An 18,352-nucleotide genomic window follows, 5' to 3' on the forward strand; every position below is an offset into this window, starting at 1 on the left:
TCCTGATCTTTGTCCTGGCTATTTATTCAGAGTAAGGTGTTAAAACTTTATTTGAGCCTCTCCAGAACCTCCATCTGCCCCTGAGTTTAATAATTTGTATTAAATACACTTTTCAAACGAAGAGTGTAAGCAACAAACAACCCAAAGCCACACAAACCATGCTGCTTTCTAGCTCCTGAATAACTTCACACTTCCACTGCCACCACCTCACGGGTTACAGAGCCACATAACATACACACTGGAGAGTTTATTTCACAGTCAGTTACTAGGAGGAAAACTAATTAAAAACTAAAAACTTTTCAGGAAGACTACTTAGATTTGAACTTTGAGACAAAAATGACCAAGCAGGGCACTAGAGAGACTGTGACGGGTGCTATCATGGTACAAGTGGAAACAAACAAGTGACCAAACCATCTTCCTCCAGGATGACATTTTCGTTTGCTTCATGGCAAGAGCATCTCAAGTCTCTTGGTACAAAATCAAGAGATGTTTTTGGGTGGATATCCTAATCAATGCTGGGCTTACTTAGCTGCTAATCAAGTTGTGGCAATATTCCCAAATTCACACTTCATCCACATAATGGAAGAGGAGAAGATAGGTGAAGAAGTCTCAGACCACACAGATGAGAGAGGACAGGTTTCCCCTCTGAACTCTGTGTGGAGATGCCTGCTGTTTGCTGCCAAGAGACCACCAATGAGCAGCAGTGCCTCTGTGCAGCCAGCTCCAACAGGAAGCCCAGTGACCTGCTGTCCTGCCTCCCCATGAGAGCTCTCACACACCCTTCACATCTCAGGATGAAGGTCTTCCTTGCCAAACTCCCCACATCAGAAGGGACTAGGCAAGGAAAACAAACAGGGAGGGAAAAAAGCAACAGGGAGGCTTCCTGTTCTCACAGGCTGCCACCACTGCTGTTCAGTTTCCCCTCACCAGCCTGTGGCCCAGGGAAGGCAGCGCACACATCCGCCTGGAGCCTGCGATGTCCCATCAGATATTCCATTGCAGCAAGTGAAGACTTGGGAAAAGGCTGACAACTGGAGAGGATTTAACAGCATTTCACCTTAAGCTTGAACTCAAAACTGAGAGGATACTGATAAAGCTGTTTCTAGCAGTTGCCATAGGCACCCACTACCTTGGGCTGTAGCCTCATCTACATACAGGAGAACAACAGGTCATGCCTAGCGAGTGCTCAGATGGAAAACCAGCCACAGAAATTAAGCTGTTGAAGGAAATGTCACTTGTGATAGGTAACAATGTTTCCACCACATTAGCACCAAGCCAATGGCCCAGTTTGATTTAAGAATTGTACTTAGGGAAGTACAAGCTTTTAAAAGAGGCTTCAAACCAATATCCTAACCCATTGTGATAGCTGAGGATCACTTTCCATAACAGAAGAGGTATAATAGCTCTAACATCCTGACCCAGTTCTGGTGTGTGCAATTATCTCCTGCTTCCATAAACTCTCTCTCCTCCTCTCTTCCCTTTAGTGGCAGCTAAACAAGGTGTTCTTGCTCATTTTGCTTCCTGTTGGGGAACAAAATTATTCTGTGCAGCTGCCAAATTCTGCCACGGAAGTGCCAGCATTCGGCACTCTAACAAATCTCAGATATCATGTCTAATACGCTTGGACATGAAAAGCACTAGAGCAATATAATATAGGCCTTGGCTATATACAAAATGAGCTGGCACAGTCAGCATGCAACGGCCTTCTGGAAAAAGAATATGTATTCTTGATGAGTTTGTCTGTATGTAAAAGCTGTATCAGTACAGCTGTACCAGTTATTTTCCATGTTGAGACCAGCTCAGAGTACCTCAGAGCTGTTTGTCACAGCTTGGGAAATGAAGCAAAGAAGTCTTGGTTCACTGCATTTTAGGCAGGCGCTTGCATTACAAAAAAAGAAATACCATTTTGTTGGCAGACCTAACAGAGGGCTGAAAAATTGAATAGTCCCCAGGGAATAAGCTCTCCTCACCAAAAGACCTGGTTCTCATCTCAGTTAGCAATGTTACACTAATGTTCTGTCATTTTCCCTTTACCACAGGCTTTGTCCCTGCCATCAGCCTAGCTCTGGGAAAAGGAAAGGTATCCTGCCATTCCTGAATGGCCATTAGGCAGCCACAGAGCAAACCTTGAATTCTGAGAACAGTCTCAGAGAGCTCTCCAGCTCCTTACAGGACTGTAACATAGATGCAGTGGTGCAACACTTCGGCAACAGAAAGCATCTTTTTAGGCAAATTTGTACAATAATGATTTAGCACACATGCTCCCCAGGTCCTATGACCACAAAAAGTCCAGCAAGCCAGCACTCTGGTAGGGCAGGGGAGGAACAAGGGGGCTGCACAACCACCCAGAGCTTTGGGTTACCATAAAGCAATCCCACAACACCAGAATTCTGAGAGAAAAAGAGCCTCAATGTGAACCCAATCTCATTTGTTTCAGTACTGCTGCCCATGTGTGGTGACAACAGAACACTTAAATACGTGGGAAAAGATACAAAATAAACTCAGTTCTGGAGACCTAAGCATTCCCAAATGGCCAAAGTGAGGACTCAAACCAATCACACATTTCCACTGGCAGGAATAAAAACGCCAATGATCTGGAACATCTGGGTAAGATTTAACCACTAGAGGGTGTAAAAACAGCACAGTGAAAGGTTTGCAGCCAGCAATTAACAGCATTCAGAGCCTGAGAGAACGAAAAAGGCATTCAAACAAATGAAGGAGGAATAGGATGCTACACAAAGTGAAAGAAAGGGTAGAATTTGACTACTATGGGCACAGGATGAAAAGCCCTAAAAATAAGCTCTGCTTTGTTACTTCTCCTTAAGAAATCACTGTGGGAAAAAAACACAGTACTGTTTTTACTTACAGTAAAGAAGTGCAATGGGGAAGAACACAATACACTGACTTACCCATACCTACTCAAATCCAGCTGCTAATTTGAGGAAATCCAACACAATTGCTCCTGTATCTCATAATTACTTTGTTACAGGGTGAGGACCCCTGCCTATATTCCCACATCACTTCCTCCATTCCCAGTGCGAAAGAGCAGGTGATGGATCAGCCATTGCTGATTTCCCATACCAGCCCCAGCCTGTGGCAACAGAAGACTTCTTTTTCTGCTGCTATCAAGTTAGAGGCTTGCAATCAGATTAGCTAAAAGCCTTGAAACCTCATTAGTGAAAACCAGATCTGAATTTAAGCTGCTTCAGGGACACAAGCAAGAAAGAAGAACAAATACATACTACAGATCCAAATATTGTAGAAAGAAGGAAGAAAAAACAAAACAAAGAAAAAATGGCCAAAAATATTTTTACAAGCATTTGCTAAATGAAAACACACAAGTTAAACTGCAGCTATTTGTCCTCCAAGAAAATTCCATAAAGCTATCTGCCATCTGAAATACATACACACACTTGCTAACATTCATTACTCCCTGTGCTCACCCATATAGAGCTCCCCAGGGCTGCCCAAGCTGTAATTCTCATTTCACATCCTGGCTGTAGTACAGCTTCCCATGCCCATCTAGGCTGATCTAGCAGCCTGCCAGCAACAGCAGCTCTGGATGCTCAAATCAGAAGAGTTCTTATGGGATGAAAAAGAGGAATGCTGTGAAGTGGGATGTACTGGTAGGTATCAAAACACCCCTAAATGGGTAGGTGAAGTGAAGCACCAAAGTAAGGCAGAGAAGGTGCTACCAGAATGGGAAAACCAAAAGCAGATATGAACCACTTTAAGGATCTGACTGGCTCTGCCTTGCAGCCGAGCTTACCTCACTTAGCCTGGACAGAGTAGGAACACAACTCTCACAGCATCCCACTGTGTAGTATTTATTTGTGCTAGTTAGCAGTTTAATATATCCCAGAAGACATTCTGAATAATTTCCTCCTATAAACTCGTACTCACATACCAAGACCAAAGATTTAAGCTCTTCAGTTGCTGAGGCTGCACTATGCTGCACTTCCTTCATAAAAACATCTCCCATTAAGCTGTTATTACATATACCCAGACCTCATCAAGAGATGATGAAAATCGCTTTCTTTATATAGCAGTACCTGAGAGTATTAAAGAATTTGATTTTGGTTTTGTTATTTGCTCATTACTGAAATGTGCTGCATTATTGATTTTCTGTGCATATTAATTTCCTGCTACACTGGTTCATACTCTGCTTTGCAGTAGCACTGCAGAACACTGAAAAAAAACTTCATTCTAAGAAGGGAGATTTAATGTGTGACAGTTCTATCTTACAACCATTAAATTTCATTTGTTCCAAAGCATCTCCTCCTTCCATCTTGCAAATTCATCAACTGGGATTTCTCTGTCTTCTGTCAGGAGGCAAGAGAATGCTTACAGATGCAGTGCACTGAACAGTGTAATTTTTACTGCTGTAGGAACGCATCCTGAATAAGAGCAAGGGGCAGAGGCCCTGCAGGACTTGAAAGGAATGCAAGACAAGTTCACAGATATTAGAAACAACCCAACAGGACGTGTCATTCCCTACTCCACCAGCAAAGCAGACTCTCACAAAAACTCAGTGTTGTTTTGCTCCCCAGATGCCAGAATTACAGCAATAAGTATAAAACAGGGCCAAGCATGTACTGGCACTGAACATCTACATTCATTAACACTGAGGAGATACAGTGGGAGCTTAGGACACTGATTCTAAGCTGTGACATTTTTAAGAATCAAGAATTTCCTGAGCTGTTGGTAATGTGGATGATATTTAACCCCTTACCAGGCACCTTGCAACATACTCCTGGAAGCCATAAAAACCCAGTCAATTAATCACACATGTCTCCACAAACAATCCACAATAGAACAAAACTATTTCCACCCCATAACATGACAGCCAGGAAACTGTCAGACAAAACACCCCTACATGTACAGAGAAGCACTGGCACATACATTTACTGCAATCAGACACTTACTTGATTGTCTCTTGCTGGATAGCCATGATAACCTGAAGTCAGAGGCTCGTTCTGCAAGACAAGAAAGCAAAGAGTGAATGTAAGAGTTACAAGGAATAGAAATGAAGGAAATACAGGCCTGTCTTAACTCAGCTAAAGACAAGAATCTTCATGAAATGGGGGATGAATGAGCTAAAGTATTCTGCCAACTTCCTTTTTTCCATGTAAGCCAATACACCTAAAATTTATTTTCAACTGCAAATGCCAAATTGTGTAGAAGAAAAAAAAAAAATCAAAGCCATAAAATAAGCATAAACTAATCCTACTCTATCCTATGCAATGTCACTTATGTATAATTTTGGTCCTTTTCCAAAAGATTTTGATATGCAAACACATTTACTATGATGAAAACTGAACAAAACAGAACATAAAATTACAGAAGCTATTGTGCACCTCGCCCAGTCTTGAAGAAATGTTTCCCTAAACATTAGCTGTAAATGTGTCCTTTTTTTTCCTTTTCAAAACAATATTAATAGTTTAATATGAACTTAAAAAGTAGTCAGTGTAACTTCAAACACTCCAGTAAGCTTGTGCAATATCTCAACACACCCAACAGGAAATCAATCCTCTAGGCCTTATTTCTTCAGCCCAGAAGGGACTCTGAACCTACATGTTTGGTCACATACTGGCAGCTCCATCATCCTTCTCTGCAGGAATATATGAACCTCCAACACTTCTGGAATTTCTCTATGAAATTCCCAGACCCATCTCTATTTTAGCAGTGCAGTGGGGATTAAGATAATATAATACTTCCTAAATGTTTATTTCTGTTTCTAAATTTATTTTTTGTTCCTCTCCCTCCAACACATCCTCTTTGGAATGGGGAAAGGGCACTCACATGCCTCAGGCATGCATCTTTCTGTCTGAGCAGGGGGATAAACTAAACTAGACAAAGTCTATATCAGTTCCACCCTGGTACCCCTGTGCATTCACAAGCAACTCCCAGCAGAATGTTAGGAGGAGGAGAAAGAGGAAAAGAAACAGCCACCCTCCTCAATCACTTTCTAAGTCTATCTCCTGTTATGACTTGTGAGGAGGAACTCTTAAGTCAGTCCTGCACTTTCTCCAGCAGCTTTTGGGGAATGAGAGGAGGGAGAGAGAGGCCCTGATAAAACACAGCAAAAGAATCTCAAATTGTCAAAAGCAAATACATTATGGGCATGAAGCTGACTGGGATGTACAATCACTGTCAGGAAAGAGGTTTTGTCGAGATGTTTTAGCTTTTGTGCTGGGACATTTGAGTGAAAGGCCAGCTCCTACCAGAGGTCTACTACCCTACACAGGGCACGTGGCCACTGGCACAATTTCACAGTTTGCACAAAACGCAATTTAACACAATTGCTGAAAAGCAAGGTGCTGTTATTTCAGTGCAGAGACTAGCAATGCTATTTAAAGTTTGTATCCATCCTCCTTCTCTTCCTCTTTACCTCAAGCCTGCCCAGGGGATTCTCTGTGGAAGCCTGCCAGGAAGCAATCACCCTCTCCTTGCGCTCTCATGCTACAGTAGCATGCACAGTATGAAAGCTTCAAGGACAACAAAACTTTTAGCAGCCAATTTTTGGGGATTAACAGTAATTAATTAGGCTGGCCACTGTGAGAGTACATTCTTCTCAAATACTAGCAGCCAGAAAGCACAAACTATTCGGAAACAGAAGGAAAAACACAGATGTTGAAGAAGCAAATGGAGACCATCAACTACAACACCACTCAGTGCTTTTGGGTTTTAACTACGAACTTAAGTAAGAGCAAACACCACGATGGAAATGTACAGTTAGTCGTTTTCTCCCCCAATGTAAGTACACCTTAAAAGCACTGTGATTGTTTATCCCACAAACTAGAGTTTACCAATGTATGTCTAAATACCATAAACATCCACCGTGTATCAGGAGAATAGTCTTCCTCTTCAAAGACTACTCCAAGCATGCTTTTAACAGTACTTATATACACACCTACCAATATCTCAGAAAAGTTACTGTGCAAGTCTCTCTCAATACCCTGAAAACCAGAAGGATTTCTACAAAGAGAATAAGGAACTAATGGACAAGTTGCCCTTAAGGATACTAAAGATATGGGCAGTGAATGCAAGGTGAAAGTTATAATAAAGAAAGAAAAATATAATTGTTATTTTCAGGATTATGTTCTTCACATAAGGGACCAATAAAGAGGGACTCCCATCACAAGGCTGTGGCAGAAAAGAGACAGAACTGAACTTTGTGGGATTTCCTGAAATCACAGAACCTGGATGCCAAGAAACCACAGCTAAAAACAGAACAGTTTCGAAAGTAGAAGCAAATCACAAAAGTGTGAAGAGAAAGATGATTACAGAGATCTGAGGGCAGTCCATAACATGTAAGAAGCCAGAAAGAAACAAGAAAAATTGAATGGAGGGGGAAATGCCCCACATCCCACAATCTCTACTTTGTTTTTTGGAGGACAAACCTCACAGAATGCAGACTAGTAATGTCTGAGGGATATGGTTGCATCAGGAGGTAAAAGAAGAGGTGAAAGAGGGTTACATTAGTGAGAGTTCCAAGATAGCAGAGGTTAGAAAGAGGGCAGCAGCTGTAGCACTAAGGTCACAAAAAGGCCAAAGATATCTCTTTGCCTTTCATACAGCAATGCTACCACCAAGTACTGGACTCTTTGCAAAATCCCTGCTGTGCGTATCATTGCTCTAATTGAACTTAACTCTCCAAGAGAGGGCAGGAAGCGCCTAGGGAAACCGTCTCCTGCCAATAATCTCCAGTGCTGCCAATTTTACAGGTCACTAATGGTGAATCTGGGGCCTGCTGCATGATTATTCCATACGGAGTTTGCTTTTGTTGAAAACTAAACAGAGCAAGAAGTGAAAGCGTTAAACTCCTGCAACTGGAACAGCACAGTCCAGCACCATCCAGACAGAAAACCCCTGCTAGTAGGCAATCTAAGGCAGCAGAGGCTGGGGATACAGCTCAATCTCGTCCTCTGACTGCACATGAACAAAACTAATCTCACAAAATGGAAGTGGAAAAGGGAGAGGGAAGGTTTGACACAGATAAGTACCCACCACAAACACAGAGGGACTCTGCCTTCTGGCAGCAGCCTGATGGGAGAGGGAATCCCCAGAGAACTCCATCTCTTTCGCACAGCTCCCTCCTGCCAATTACATTCTCTTTCGATGCCAACATGCAACCAGACATTCATAAAGAAATTGAGTTAGGTAGCACTAGCTTGCAAAATCAAATCAAACTGCCACTGGGATGTTTCATTACTCTGTTTACCACTGAAAGGCATTTCTCAGGCACTTGCAATTTGCTGTAGAGTAGAGAGAATAAAACTGGAAGCTAACACCAGATATCAGCTTTCTGCAACACGTATTGGGATTTTTTATTCAAACCATATGGATGATCCCACACATGGGCTTCCACACTTTCATAGGATGTGTGACCACTGTGGCTGTAGCCCAGCGACAGCCTCTGTGCAGGCCAAGTAGATTTGACAGGATAAAACTCACAACTCAGTCAAATCCACTAAGTCTTTAGCACCCATTTATTTCAAAGTTTTCCCATTCTTTCATTTCAAGACTTGCTAACACAAGACCTTTTCCACTGGCACTTGCAATAGTAAGGTCTGCCACAAACTGCAAGTCACAGGTACAACCTCAGGTCAGAAGATGAACTCAGCACAATCATTTGCAGATGCCTGAAGCTCAAAGTAGATCCTCCTGCACGAGCAGAACAGCCAGGCTTTGGAGTTTTGGGGAGTTTTGATACCTCTCTAATCAACAAATACTAAGAGCTGCTGAATTAGACACATCTTAAAAACATAAGGAACTGCCAATCAACAAAAATGCCATTAAGAAGTGATCATCTCTGCAGGTGGCACTAACTTATGAAAGACCTCAAAGGACTGGAATAAAGTCATTCCTCTATGGAAAACATCACAACCCTAACACATAATGGAAGGTCTGAAAGTCCTTCTAGCCTTTTCCTAAAATTAAAACTAAATTTTAGCTTAAAAATGCAATAATCCTATTTTTGGACTAACCTGGCCCCAGAATGAATCAATTTCACATCACAACTTGCCATTTTGCCAGATGCAACTATCACTGAGGCCTGATCAGCCACTCTTTCCTGATAGCCTAATGAAACCTAAAGCCTGCAGGAGTACAACTTTGCTCATAGGAAACATTAGCTTAGTGAGTTCATCCACACTTCCCCCAGCCAGAAAATCAATTCCTGCTGAATCCAAGCTTCAGCTTGAAGTGCTGAGTCCTTTGCATTGCAAAGATAATCTCAGAAAGATGACCAAGCAATCTCTTCCCCGGATCTGCAGCATTCCTGCTTTCTGATAATGCCAGGATAAGTGGAGTGAGGTTAATGCAGTCCTTTCGAGTTCCATAACCACCTGCTGGGTTCCAAACAGCAGCAGGGAAACTCACAGGAACAGCTCGTCTGTCTCTACTCTGGCTGCCCCCAAGAGCTCTGGGTAGTGCAGCAACCTGGCAGCTTGGAAAGAAGCAAGAAGGGAGAGTCCCTGCAACAGAAAGCCAGGAACACTCGGACTACACAGAGCAGTGAAAAAAAGGCAACAAGAAATTACTTGTTCCTCCGGAAAGCAAAATGGGATTTTGAAGTGATGAGATAGCACAAGCTACACATTTATCAGACTTGTACTAGACAAACAGAAGCCACTTTCTCAGAGCACAGTGAATAAGATGTTCACAATAAGACAAAAAAAAAAGGCTGAAAACACTGGCTACGAAACTATTAATCTGAAAGTGACAGTAGCGAAAAAGTAAAGATCATGAGCCAGACAGAAATCCCAGTGCTGTTCATCACAGCCCACTGGTTTCACCATCTTTTTTGTTTTACTTCTTGCATACAGGAAAGACAGAATCCCTGTGCTGGGGAAAGGCGGGGTGGGTGGGGGAATTGTCTTGAAAAAGGCTTTTTAGTATTTAACTGTGGCAGAGCACTGCTAAAGCTGTAAATGCCTTGATCTTATTACCAGTTGCTAAGAAAATAGGCAATTCTTTATCAGACCCTTACTTGCACAAATTATTGCATATAAATAAAAAGAAAATAACCATTTCTTTGTCCAAGTGTATCTGATGCATTCAGTCTGCCTCCTCAATTGTGTGTACTGTCTCCTACCCCAAACTGTCTTTGGATAAAATTAATGGGGAAAGTAGCATCTAAGGGTGAATTACCAATTATTAATGAAAAACTGAACTAAGCGGTTTCTAAATGGATCTTAATGTCACCCTTCTCCCTCGATACTTATCCTAATTTGATATACAGTTCTTGCTAATCACTGTGCAGCACCAATAACTGTGTCTATAGTATGGGATGCTTCCCTTCAGCTATCTTTACTTTCAATTAAACTTGCTTCATGGCTTTGGCTGTTTTCCACATGTGCAGACGTCATCTAGCAAAGACCTTCCATTTATTTTCTTCCTTGTTAGTGCCCTGACATCAACAACCTATACAATTTGCTGCATGCGAGTAGCAGGACTTACATTTTACTTTTCACCCACTTCTCACCCATCCATCCCCCTACTCCCCCCCTTTTCTTAAGAGAATTTGGGGACTACAAACTCAAGATTTTGATAAAAGCCACCACAAGTACACTGTGCACAGCTGCCCTCGATGGCTGGGAAGGATGTTGGCTAGCACAGCCCTGGCTTCCGACACCCACCCCAATGGCTGAGGCCACTTCTTGAGGGAGGGAAAAGCAGGGGTGCAGCTGCCAGCGCAGGCTCTGGCTGAGGGGACCCGATGCCAGCAGCCGTGCCCATGAGAGAAGAGAAGCGCCCCTGAGCTCCCCGCTCTGCAGCCCAGTAGAGAGGCCAGGACAGAGGCTCATCCGGCCCCTCTTCCTTCCTGGAATTCTGGCCCTGCTGTTGCAGCGACAGCAGCCTCCGGCCTAGGCCCCACCCTCCCACCCTGCTCCAGGCTTCCCCATATCCTAAAAATACCGTGTTTTCTGCCAGGGATGGGGCAGGAGAGCTCTCGTGCTGCCACGTCCCTGGTGCCTCAGAGGGCTCTGGGGAATGCAGCTCCCACCCGCAGCCTCTCAGCCACTCCAGCCCCACAGCATGAGGGGGTCCCTGTCCTGGGCGTCCACTCCAGCCTCCCAGCTCCACAAAGCTGGACACCCAGCTCTGTAGCAGGGACACAGTACCCACAGAGCCCACAGCCCGCTGTGGGAGCGCAGCTCTCCTGCGCGGCCATCGGGAAGGGGCAGGACCCCGGCGGAGCCCAGCTGGAGGGAGGCCAGGCCTGCCAGAGGCTCCCTGGGCGGGAAGCCCAGTGACACAGTAAAGACAAGAAAGGAAAGTGATGTCAGATTAATAAAAATAGTCTCCTGCCCTGACCAGAGTTTGAATAGTCTGGAGCAGTCGGCTAGGGAAGCCCACTAAGTGATCAGACAGAACAGGGCAATTTGGGGATGGCTGCCCCCCCGTTGAAGAGAGCCCCCAGTGGTGCCACCCAAACGTGTCAGTGCAATTTTCTGTGTTTTGAAGTATATCTTAACTCCAATCTCCTGGCACTTCTTTTCTGTGAAATCATATGTATACAATAGGAAGAATAACTGATTGGTGTAGCAGAGGCTGCAGAATGGAATACAGACAAATACACACCTGACCAAACCACACAGAAAAGTTTAAACACTTTCAGGTCTGTTAAAATATTCAGGATGCAACAAGTTTACAAATGCATACTCGGGCTTTAAGCTGACAGTGGAGTTACATATGGAGTTACAGTACAGAAGTCTAATGCTGCAGAGAAAGGGGATTTTCATATACAAAAAGCACTTCCACAGCTAAAATTGAAGTATTTTACACATATTCTTTATAAAAATGCAGATTCTTCCCTGGCTTTTTTTTCCAAAGCAACAGAGGCAGCTCTCTGATCAGAAGCAGCCTTTCCACCAGCCAGGTTTTTCATTTTCCAGATCAGCCAATGGATGTTTTCAGCTACTCAAATATAATTGAAGAGAGATGAAATTTCATTAATTTACTGTAATTTAAATGTGCAAAACATACACTTTCTTTGGACTACATATGGTAGCACCCTCATACTGCTCCAGGCATGAAGAAAATACAGTCTGACTCTGCTGGTCCATGACCTACAGTGTCAACAATAGAGCCAGTGCAAGTTAAAGCCCCTGGGAATACTGTGCACTGTGTGACGTCTGTGATCCAGCAAATACAAGGACACTCTGCATGCACAGAAGTCAATAGCACAAAATATTGATTTCCCTCCTCTTATACTAAGCAGAAGCATTTTAAAATGGCAGTTCATCTTCATTTATGCTCTTACTCAACAGAAAGAAGACACGGCTCATAACAAAGCTCTAAAATCCAGCTCTGGGAGCACCTTTGGATGCCATAATTGTTACATGGGGCTGAGGAAGCATTTCACACATAATTTACACTAAGCCAACTCATTACAGGGCAACATGCTCATGGCATGAAAATCTAGCTTGCTCGAACAGGACGACTACAAGCTTTCACAAGGTGAATAGGACTAGAGTTTTGCCGTAGTAGACGGTTCACTGTTCTGTTTTCTAAAAAAACAGGATGGAGAATACAGGAGAGAACAGGATGAGGGAGACATGACACCCTGGATCCAGAAGGGAAGTCAGTTGATCACAAGCTTCTTGGCTGATTTTACAAATGTTCACAGGCTGTTGCTCAAAGGCTAAAAAGAAACAAGAGTACTCCTACTTTGCAAACGAAATTATAGTTGTCATATTACCTTCAGAAGAAAAAAGCTGAAGCTAATTTGTCAGCTGGGTGTGAAGAGGCTGTGATATAAAATTAAATCTGGCTTGCTCCAAGGGAAATTGGCACAAAAAAGAGATAGAGGCTCAACAGCACACGACTCTGACAAAATCATACTGTATACTAAGTGCTGCAGGCAAATAGGTGCAAGAGACATTTTCTGTGCCCTGGACACACTGGCCTGATTGCATAAGCTGCCCTACATAGCTACAGAAATTATTTTCCCAGGTTCACATTACAAACCATCTTCCCTTTCCCCAAAGACATAAATTGTTCAAGTAGTCTAGTCAAATGCAGTCTCATCTCTGGAACACTGCAAGTGCCAAAGCCAGCTTGAGAAAGGAGAGAAGTGAGGTGGGTAGGCTGATGGGCTGGAGCTGTAATGGCAAGGGGTTAAAAAGCCTGGAGGAGAAAGGAAAGGGCTTGGGGCAGCCTGCCTCAGCAGCCAGGACTGTTTCTGATTAAGCCTTCGGGATTGTGGAGCTGCACAGGAAGCGCTGGGGGCTGGGGGTCTCAGAGCCGCCATCCCAAACACACTAGAAATCTTTGTGTTCCAGCAGCACCATCTGGAAACAGTTAGAGAGCAACAACTCCCAGGCCTTCCTCTGTAAAATAGAAAAAAAAATAGTAAATCCACTCTTAAGACCATTAAGTCTGGCCTCTTCATCCCCCTCCTGGAAAGCTCCTCTCCCTGCAACAGCAGGGAACAAAAGGGCACCTCTAAAAGGGAATGAACCCCCTCTCGTGCTGCTGCAACATCAACTTGCACAGCATGGCAGCTCCCTCTGCTTACAAGGGACACCCCAAAGTGCATCCCAAAGAGTATCCAGGGCACTGATTTTACCTAATATGACTGGGGGAAATCAGCTTGGGGGAAAAATGGACAGCAAGTCATTCCACAGCTAGAATATCCCCAAATGGGAGCTGTGCACATTCAGGGATACCCTGATTTCCAGCTCTTGGAATCTCCCATTTCTCTGCCATAAATCAGCACATGGATTTGAGAGAACCCACTCCAGCAGAGACAAATATTCCAGACACACACAAAATATCTAATTCTGTTCTTAAGACGACAGAAGGACCATGATGCAAAGCACATCATCATGGTGATGGCTCCCCTGCTGCCTCAGAGGTACCAAGGATCAGAAGGGCAGCAGAGACTGATCCAGCCATTTCAACCCCTGACAGGCTCCTTCTGATAAGGGAACAACCTCTTTGTGCCCAGCACATGTTCTGAAGACAAAGAGGGTGTCTGTCTCCGAAGTGCCATTCACTAGTATTTTAAAAGGGAAAAGCAGAGGTCATGACTGTTGAATTTTACCAGAATAAATCCTCATGTAACAGTTTATTAGAGGGTTACTCCCCTTGCAAGGGTTCCTATCTCCGTGAAGACATAAAGCCTGCTTTTTGCCCTTCCCTCTTTGCTTTACCTTTATTCATCTCTCCCACACACATTAGTATTTTTCAGGGTTTTCCTTCTAATTAGACACCAGAGCACTACACATTTGCCTACAAAAATGTAGAGAAGTATCAAAACAAAATCAAAGCTAACCTTTCAACATCCCAATTAAGCAATTCCATATGAAAAGTAAGGAGTGATTCCTGCTATAACACAATGCTATTCCACTACAGAAAACACACCTTTGCCTTTCTTTTTACATCCACCCTGTAGCTGACTGCCACCTTCTTATGTGCCACAGACAGGTGGAATGAGATGTGGTCACATGCCAAAGCTCTCTGTAACCAGAGTGCAATTTATAAAAATAATAATAAGAAAAAAGAAACTCTTAAAATAACAGGTTTTCTAAGCCATTAACCAAGGACTCCTTGGAATCTACTCGTGTTATACAAACTTCCTCAATGCTCATGCAAAGCTCTTGCTGAACATGATTGCCCTGAGTTACCTGCATGGTAACTGTGGTCACACCTCCCTACTGCAAAGCATATGAAAGAAGAGAAATCCTGCCTAAACTACAAAAAATACCCAGCCTAGACAAACTGCACAGGATGGCAGGCTACAGCTGATGTCCCAAGCTAGGCAAATAACTTATGCAGGAGGGATGAAGCATTCCCATGCAAGCAATGGTCACAGCTAGAACACTGTTAAAACAAGGAGAAGATGAACACTTATCAAAGGATCTCCTTCTCACACAGGGGGAACACATCCTCTCTGGAATAGATTTGAGTTTAAGTACATGCTTTGTTTCAAAATTTTAAGAAAAAGGAACAAAAAGTTGGGAGAGAGGAAAGATAGAAAGAGAGAAAGATACAAAACAAAACACCATCCACCTGATAAGGGGACCAAACCAGATATTTACAGTAAGTTAGTGTTTCCATTTCATTTCAGGGAAGCAAGGCAAGCCTCTCTGAAGACTTTTCTAAGAAAGATCATGCTACTATGGAGAGCAAAATTAACCAGAGAGGTATCTGCAAGTGGTCTGAATTCTTCAGTTTGGTCCAGATGGAAATGCTAGCCCTGCTTATAAGGGAATAGCTGCTGCTGCTTCTATTCTGCCAGAAGGAACAAGAACTTTATGTATTAATGGAAAAATGAAGTTAGAGACTTCCAGCAGCTTCAGGTATTGGATATTCTTATTCATTCTGTGTGTAAATACAGCCATCAACAACAAAAACAAGATTGCAATTAAACAACACGAGCTCATAGGAAGAAATTGGGCCTGTGAAAGGTCAAGAAAGGTGCCAGAGATCTTTGTGGTGATTGCAGTAATAAAGCCCCAGGTTGCTACACTCCAGGAGCCCGGGAGACTTCGAGATCTGGGTCTGTCAAGCAGGCAGGAGACAGACACAGTTCTTCCCTGCAGCATCCTACATGCCTCCAATGCATTTGTCTCTTTTTACGAGCTTTAGGTTTAGTTAAAGCCCAGAAGTCCTCAGGAACAGCATACAAACTCCTCACAGAGCCTCAGTTCCACCCTATTGTCTTTATGGATAGTCTGAAGCCACTGGAAAAAGACTCATGCCCCCCTCCAGGAGGTTTCAAAACCCCCGGGTTGCACATTCCTGCCAGCACCGCACAAAAGCATCAAAGCCCCCTCCCTTCCCTGCCTGCAAGACAATGGAATAAATAAGGCAGTGGAACTAACCCAAACTAGTTCCTCACGGATTTGTACCCCCTACCCCCTGAGTGTTTCCCATTCCAGCCGCCTGCAGCTACAACCACAGCCTCCCTCACCATGTCCCCTGCAATGGTCACTCCGGGCAAAGGGAGCAAACACCACGGTGTGGCTGGACCAACTGTCCAGCTGCTCCACATGGAGTGCATAATCCGCAAGTCCTGACCGCCTTGCCTTCCGTGGCACACCTGTCTGCATCTCTCCCACCCCATCACCATTTTTCACAAAGCTTTTAGGAAAGTGATAGCATTACAATTCCCCCACCTTTAAAATGGAATTGAAATTACTGCTTGGTTTGTAAGTGTGCATGTGTGGGCAGGGATTGTCACAGCACATTCACCTAAAGCTTGTTTCCTTCACAATTTAGTCTAAAAACCTCTCTCCTGTGTGCAATCCCTGGAGACTTCTTTGCATTAAGAAGTAACACTTCCCTGTCTGAGCCTAGAGATGAAATGCAGAACAAAAGAGATCTAAATGCATTGGGCTCCTGAAATTACAGCATCGTGTATCTTCCTATGCAGCACATTCAGATGAAGGAAACAAAAAAGGGAGCCACCCTCCCACTGAACACACAAACATCTTAAATTAGGTACAGAGAAACAGGCACTGTAGCAGACCTCTGAGCTGGAGCAGAACTAAGGCACTGTGGCAAATAGCAGAGGAGAGGGCCAGTCAAATCTTAAAACCCTGCCAAAGCACCATTTGGGTTTTTTTGTTTTATTTCCTTTGTAAATATAGCCAACATTTTTAGTCAAAGCTCTAGACAGCTGCAGTCCTACAAACTCAGTTCTACTTGCTCCTTCCTTCTGCACATTGTTCGGCCCAAGTACAAAGGGATTAAACCTCAAACTCCCTTGAGCTAGACAGTGATACAAACCTTTTAAGAGTATGGGTTTTAGAGCCAGATTAAGCCAACCTCAAAAATCACTGTACCAACAAAGCACAAAGTAAATCACTCTGTTTTTTTCCTCTCTGGTTCCCAAGTGTGCATCCCCTACTTCACCTCTTGCATGCACAGTAGGGATCACAGAAGAAAACTGCAAGTCAGATCAGCTTGCTGATCCTCCTGGAAACTAATCCCTCAAAAAGGAGAAGGATTAGATTCACAAACAAAGGTGGTCACTACAGGCCATGTAATCCCTAACACCTGTACATAGGAGGGTGCATGACCACATGGCTGGAGTCAGGGAGAAGGCAGGGCTTCTCTTTCAATGAAAGCATAGTTTCCCATCAGCTTAAACCAGCTGCAGCAATGTGAACTTGGCTGACAAGACTCCTCCTTAGAAACTACCAGTCCTTGACCTCCATGCATTTCAGAGCATTTCACACAAGTATCTAAAACAATGCTTTAGGATTCAGAATTTTTACTCCCTTGAAGAACTGATCATCAGAAACATCAAGCAATCATTTGAAGCAGCAGAAGAAAGTCATGATGTCATCACATTTCATGGCTTCCCTTCCTCATGCCAAAACATCTCCAGCAGTCTATGTTGGCTCATACTTTGCTCCTTTCTCCTTCAGAAGCAAGGAGCAACACAAGTCTGCTGCTGCTTTACTAGAGACTGGAACTGCTTAAGTGAGTTTTCATGAGCAAAGTGATGCTCCAAGGATAGTAGCAATGAGTACTCAAAACCAAGCTGCCATGCTTGGTCCATTAATTATGTCCAGAGCTGTGAGAATCCAGGAGGGAAATGGCATTTTCACCAATTAAATCTATCTACATTTAGTAGCTATTTTTCAGATCAGTAACTGGAGAAGACCTACAAAAACAAATGTTAATACCCTTTTCCCCGGGTTTTCCCATCGCAAAAGCACTGCTCTTAGCTACAGGCCCATCTACCACTGCCACAAACAGATGTCACAGATTTGACAAGACCAACTACAGAACATTGATTCTGGGGAAAATGTTGATGGTAGGATGAGGCATGTAGAAGACTTCATAGTAGGCATACTAGAAGTATGCATACCTTTTCTTTCACAACAAGAATGTGAAAAAATATCTTCAAAAACTAATCTTAAAAGAGCACATATTGTTTTTCCTCACGGGGATAGGAAAGAACAAAACAAATCTCATATAGCAGTCACATTACTTAATGCATTACAGGAAAGCACCTAAATGATGACCACAGAAGATAAGGTTGTGTGTATATAAAACATATATTTTTACACCTATATTATACATAGTTATATGTATATACACATATACATACATACACACATACATATGTATGTGTATATACACCTACATATATATGTGTATATATACATATACATACGTATATATACATATACATAGATATATATATATTAACCTGACTAAAACTGAAACATAACAGACTCCTAAACTTTCTAGGCAACTACCAACACCAATGGAGATTTTGTAGCTCTAAAACGGACACAAAAAGGAAGGTCTAGGATCATTCTTGAATTTGCAGTGTATCTTGCTAGTGCCAAAACCAAAGTCCTGAGGCACCAACACTACC

At 43.2% G+C, this 18,352-nt stretch overlaps 1 protein-coding gene across 24 annotated transcripts in view; it reads right to left on the bottom strand.

Annotated features, from left to right (window-relative positions):
- Positions 1–18,352, bottom strand: part of RBFOX2 (RNA binding fox-1 homolog 2) — a 165,514-nt gene that overhangs the window by 124,624 nt on the left and 22,538 nt on the right. For 22 of the 24 annotated variants that reach the window (XR_005956299.1, XR_005956301.1, XR_005956300.1 and 19 more), the window contains exon 2: positions 4,926–4,976. The exons of the other annotated variants lie outside the window; for them this stretch is intronic. Coding sequence is in view for 9 of the 22 variants with exons in the window: in XM_041481543.1 (XP_041337477.1) it covers positions 4,926–4,976 (51 nt within the window). In the remaining 13 variants the exon portion in view is untranslated. The remainder of the gene's footprint in view (positions 1–4,925; positions 4,977–18,352) is intronic. 24 annotated transcript variants of the gene reach the window in all.

This window comes from Pyrgilauda ruficollis, unplaced genomic scaffold (genome assembly GCF_017590135.1).
Source record: "Pyrgilauda ruficollis isolate IOZ18807 unplaced genomic scaffold, ASM1759013v1 scaffold56, whole genome shotgun sequence".
Taxonomy (NCBI): domain Eukaryota; kingdom Metazoa; phylum Chordata; class Aves; order Passeriformes; family Passeridae; genus Pyrgilauda; species Pyrgilauda ruficollis.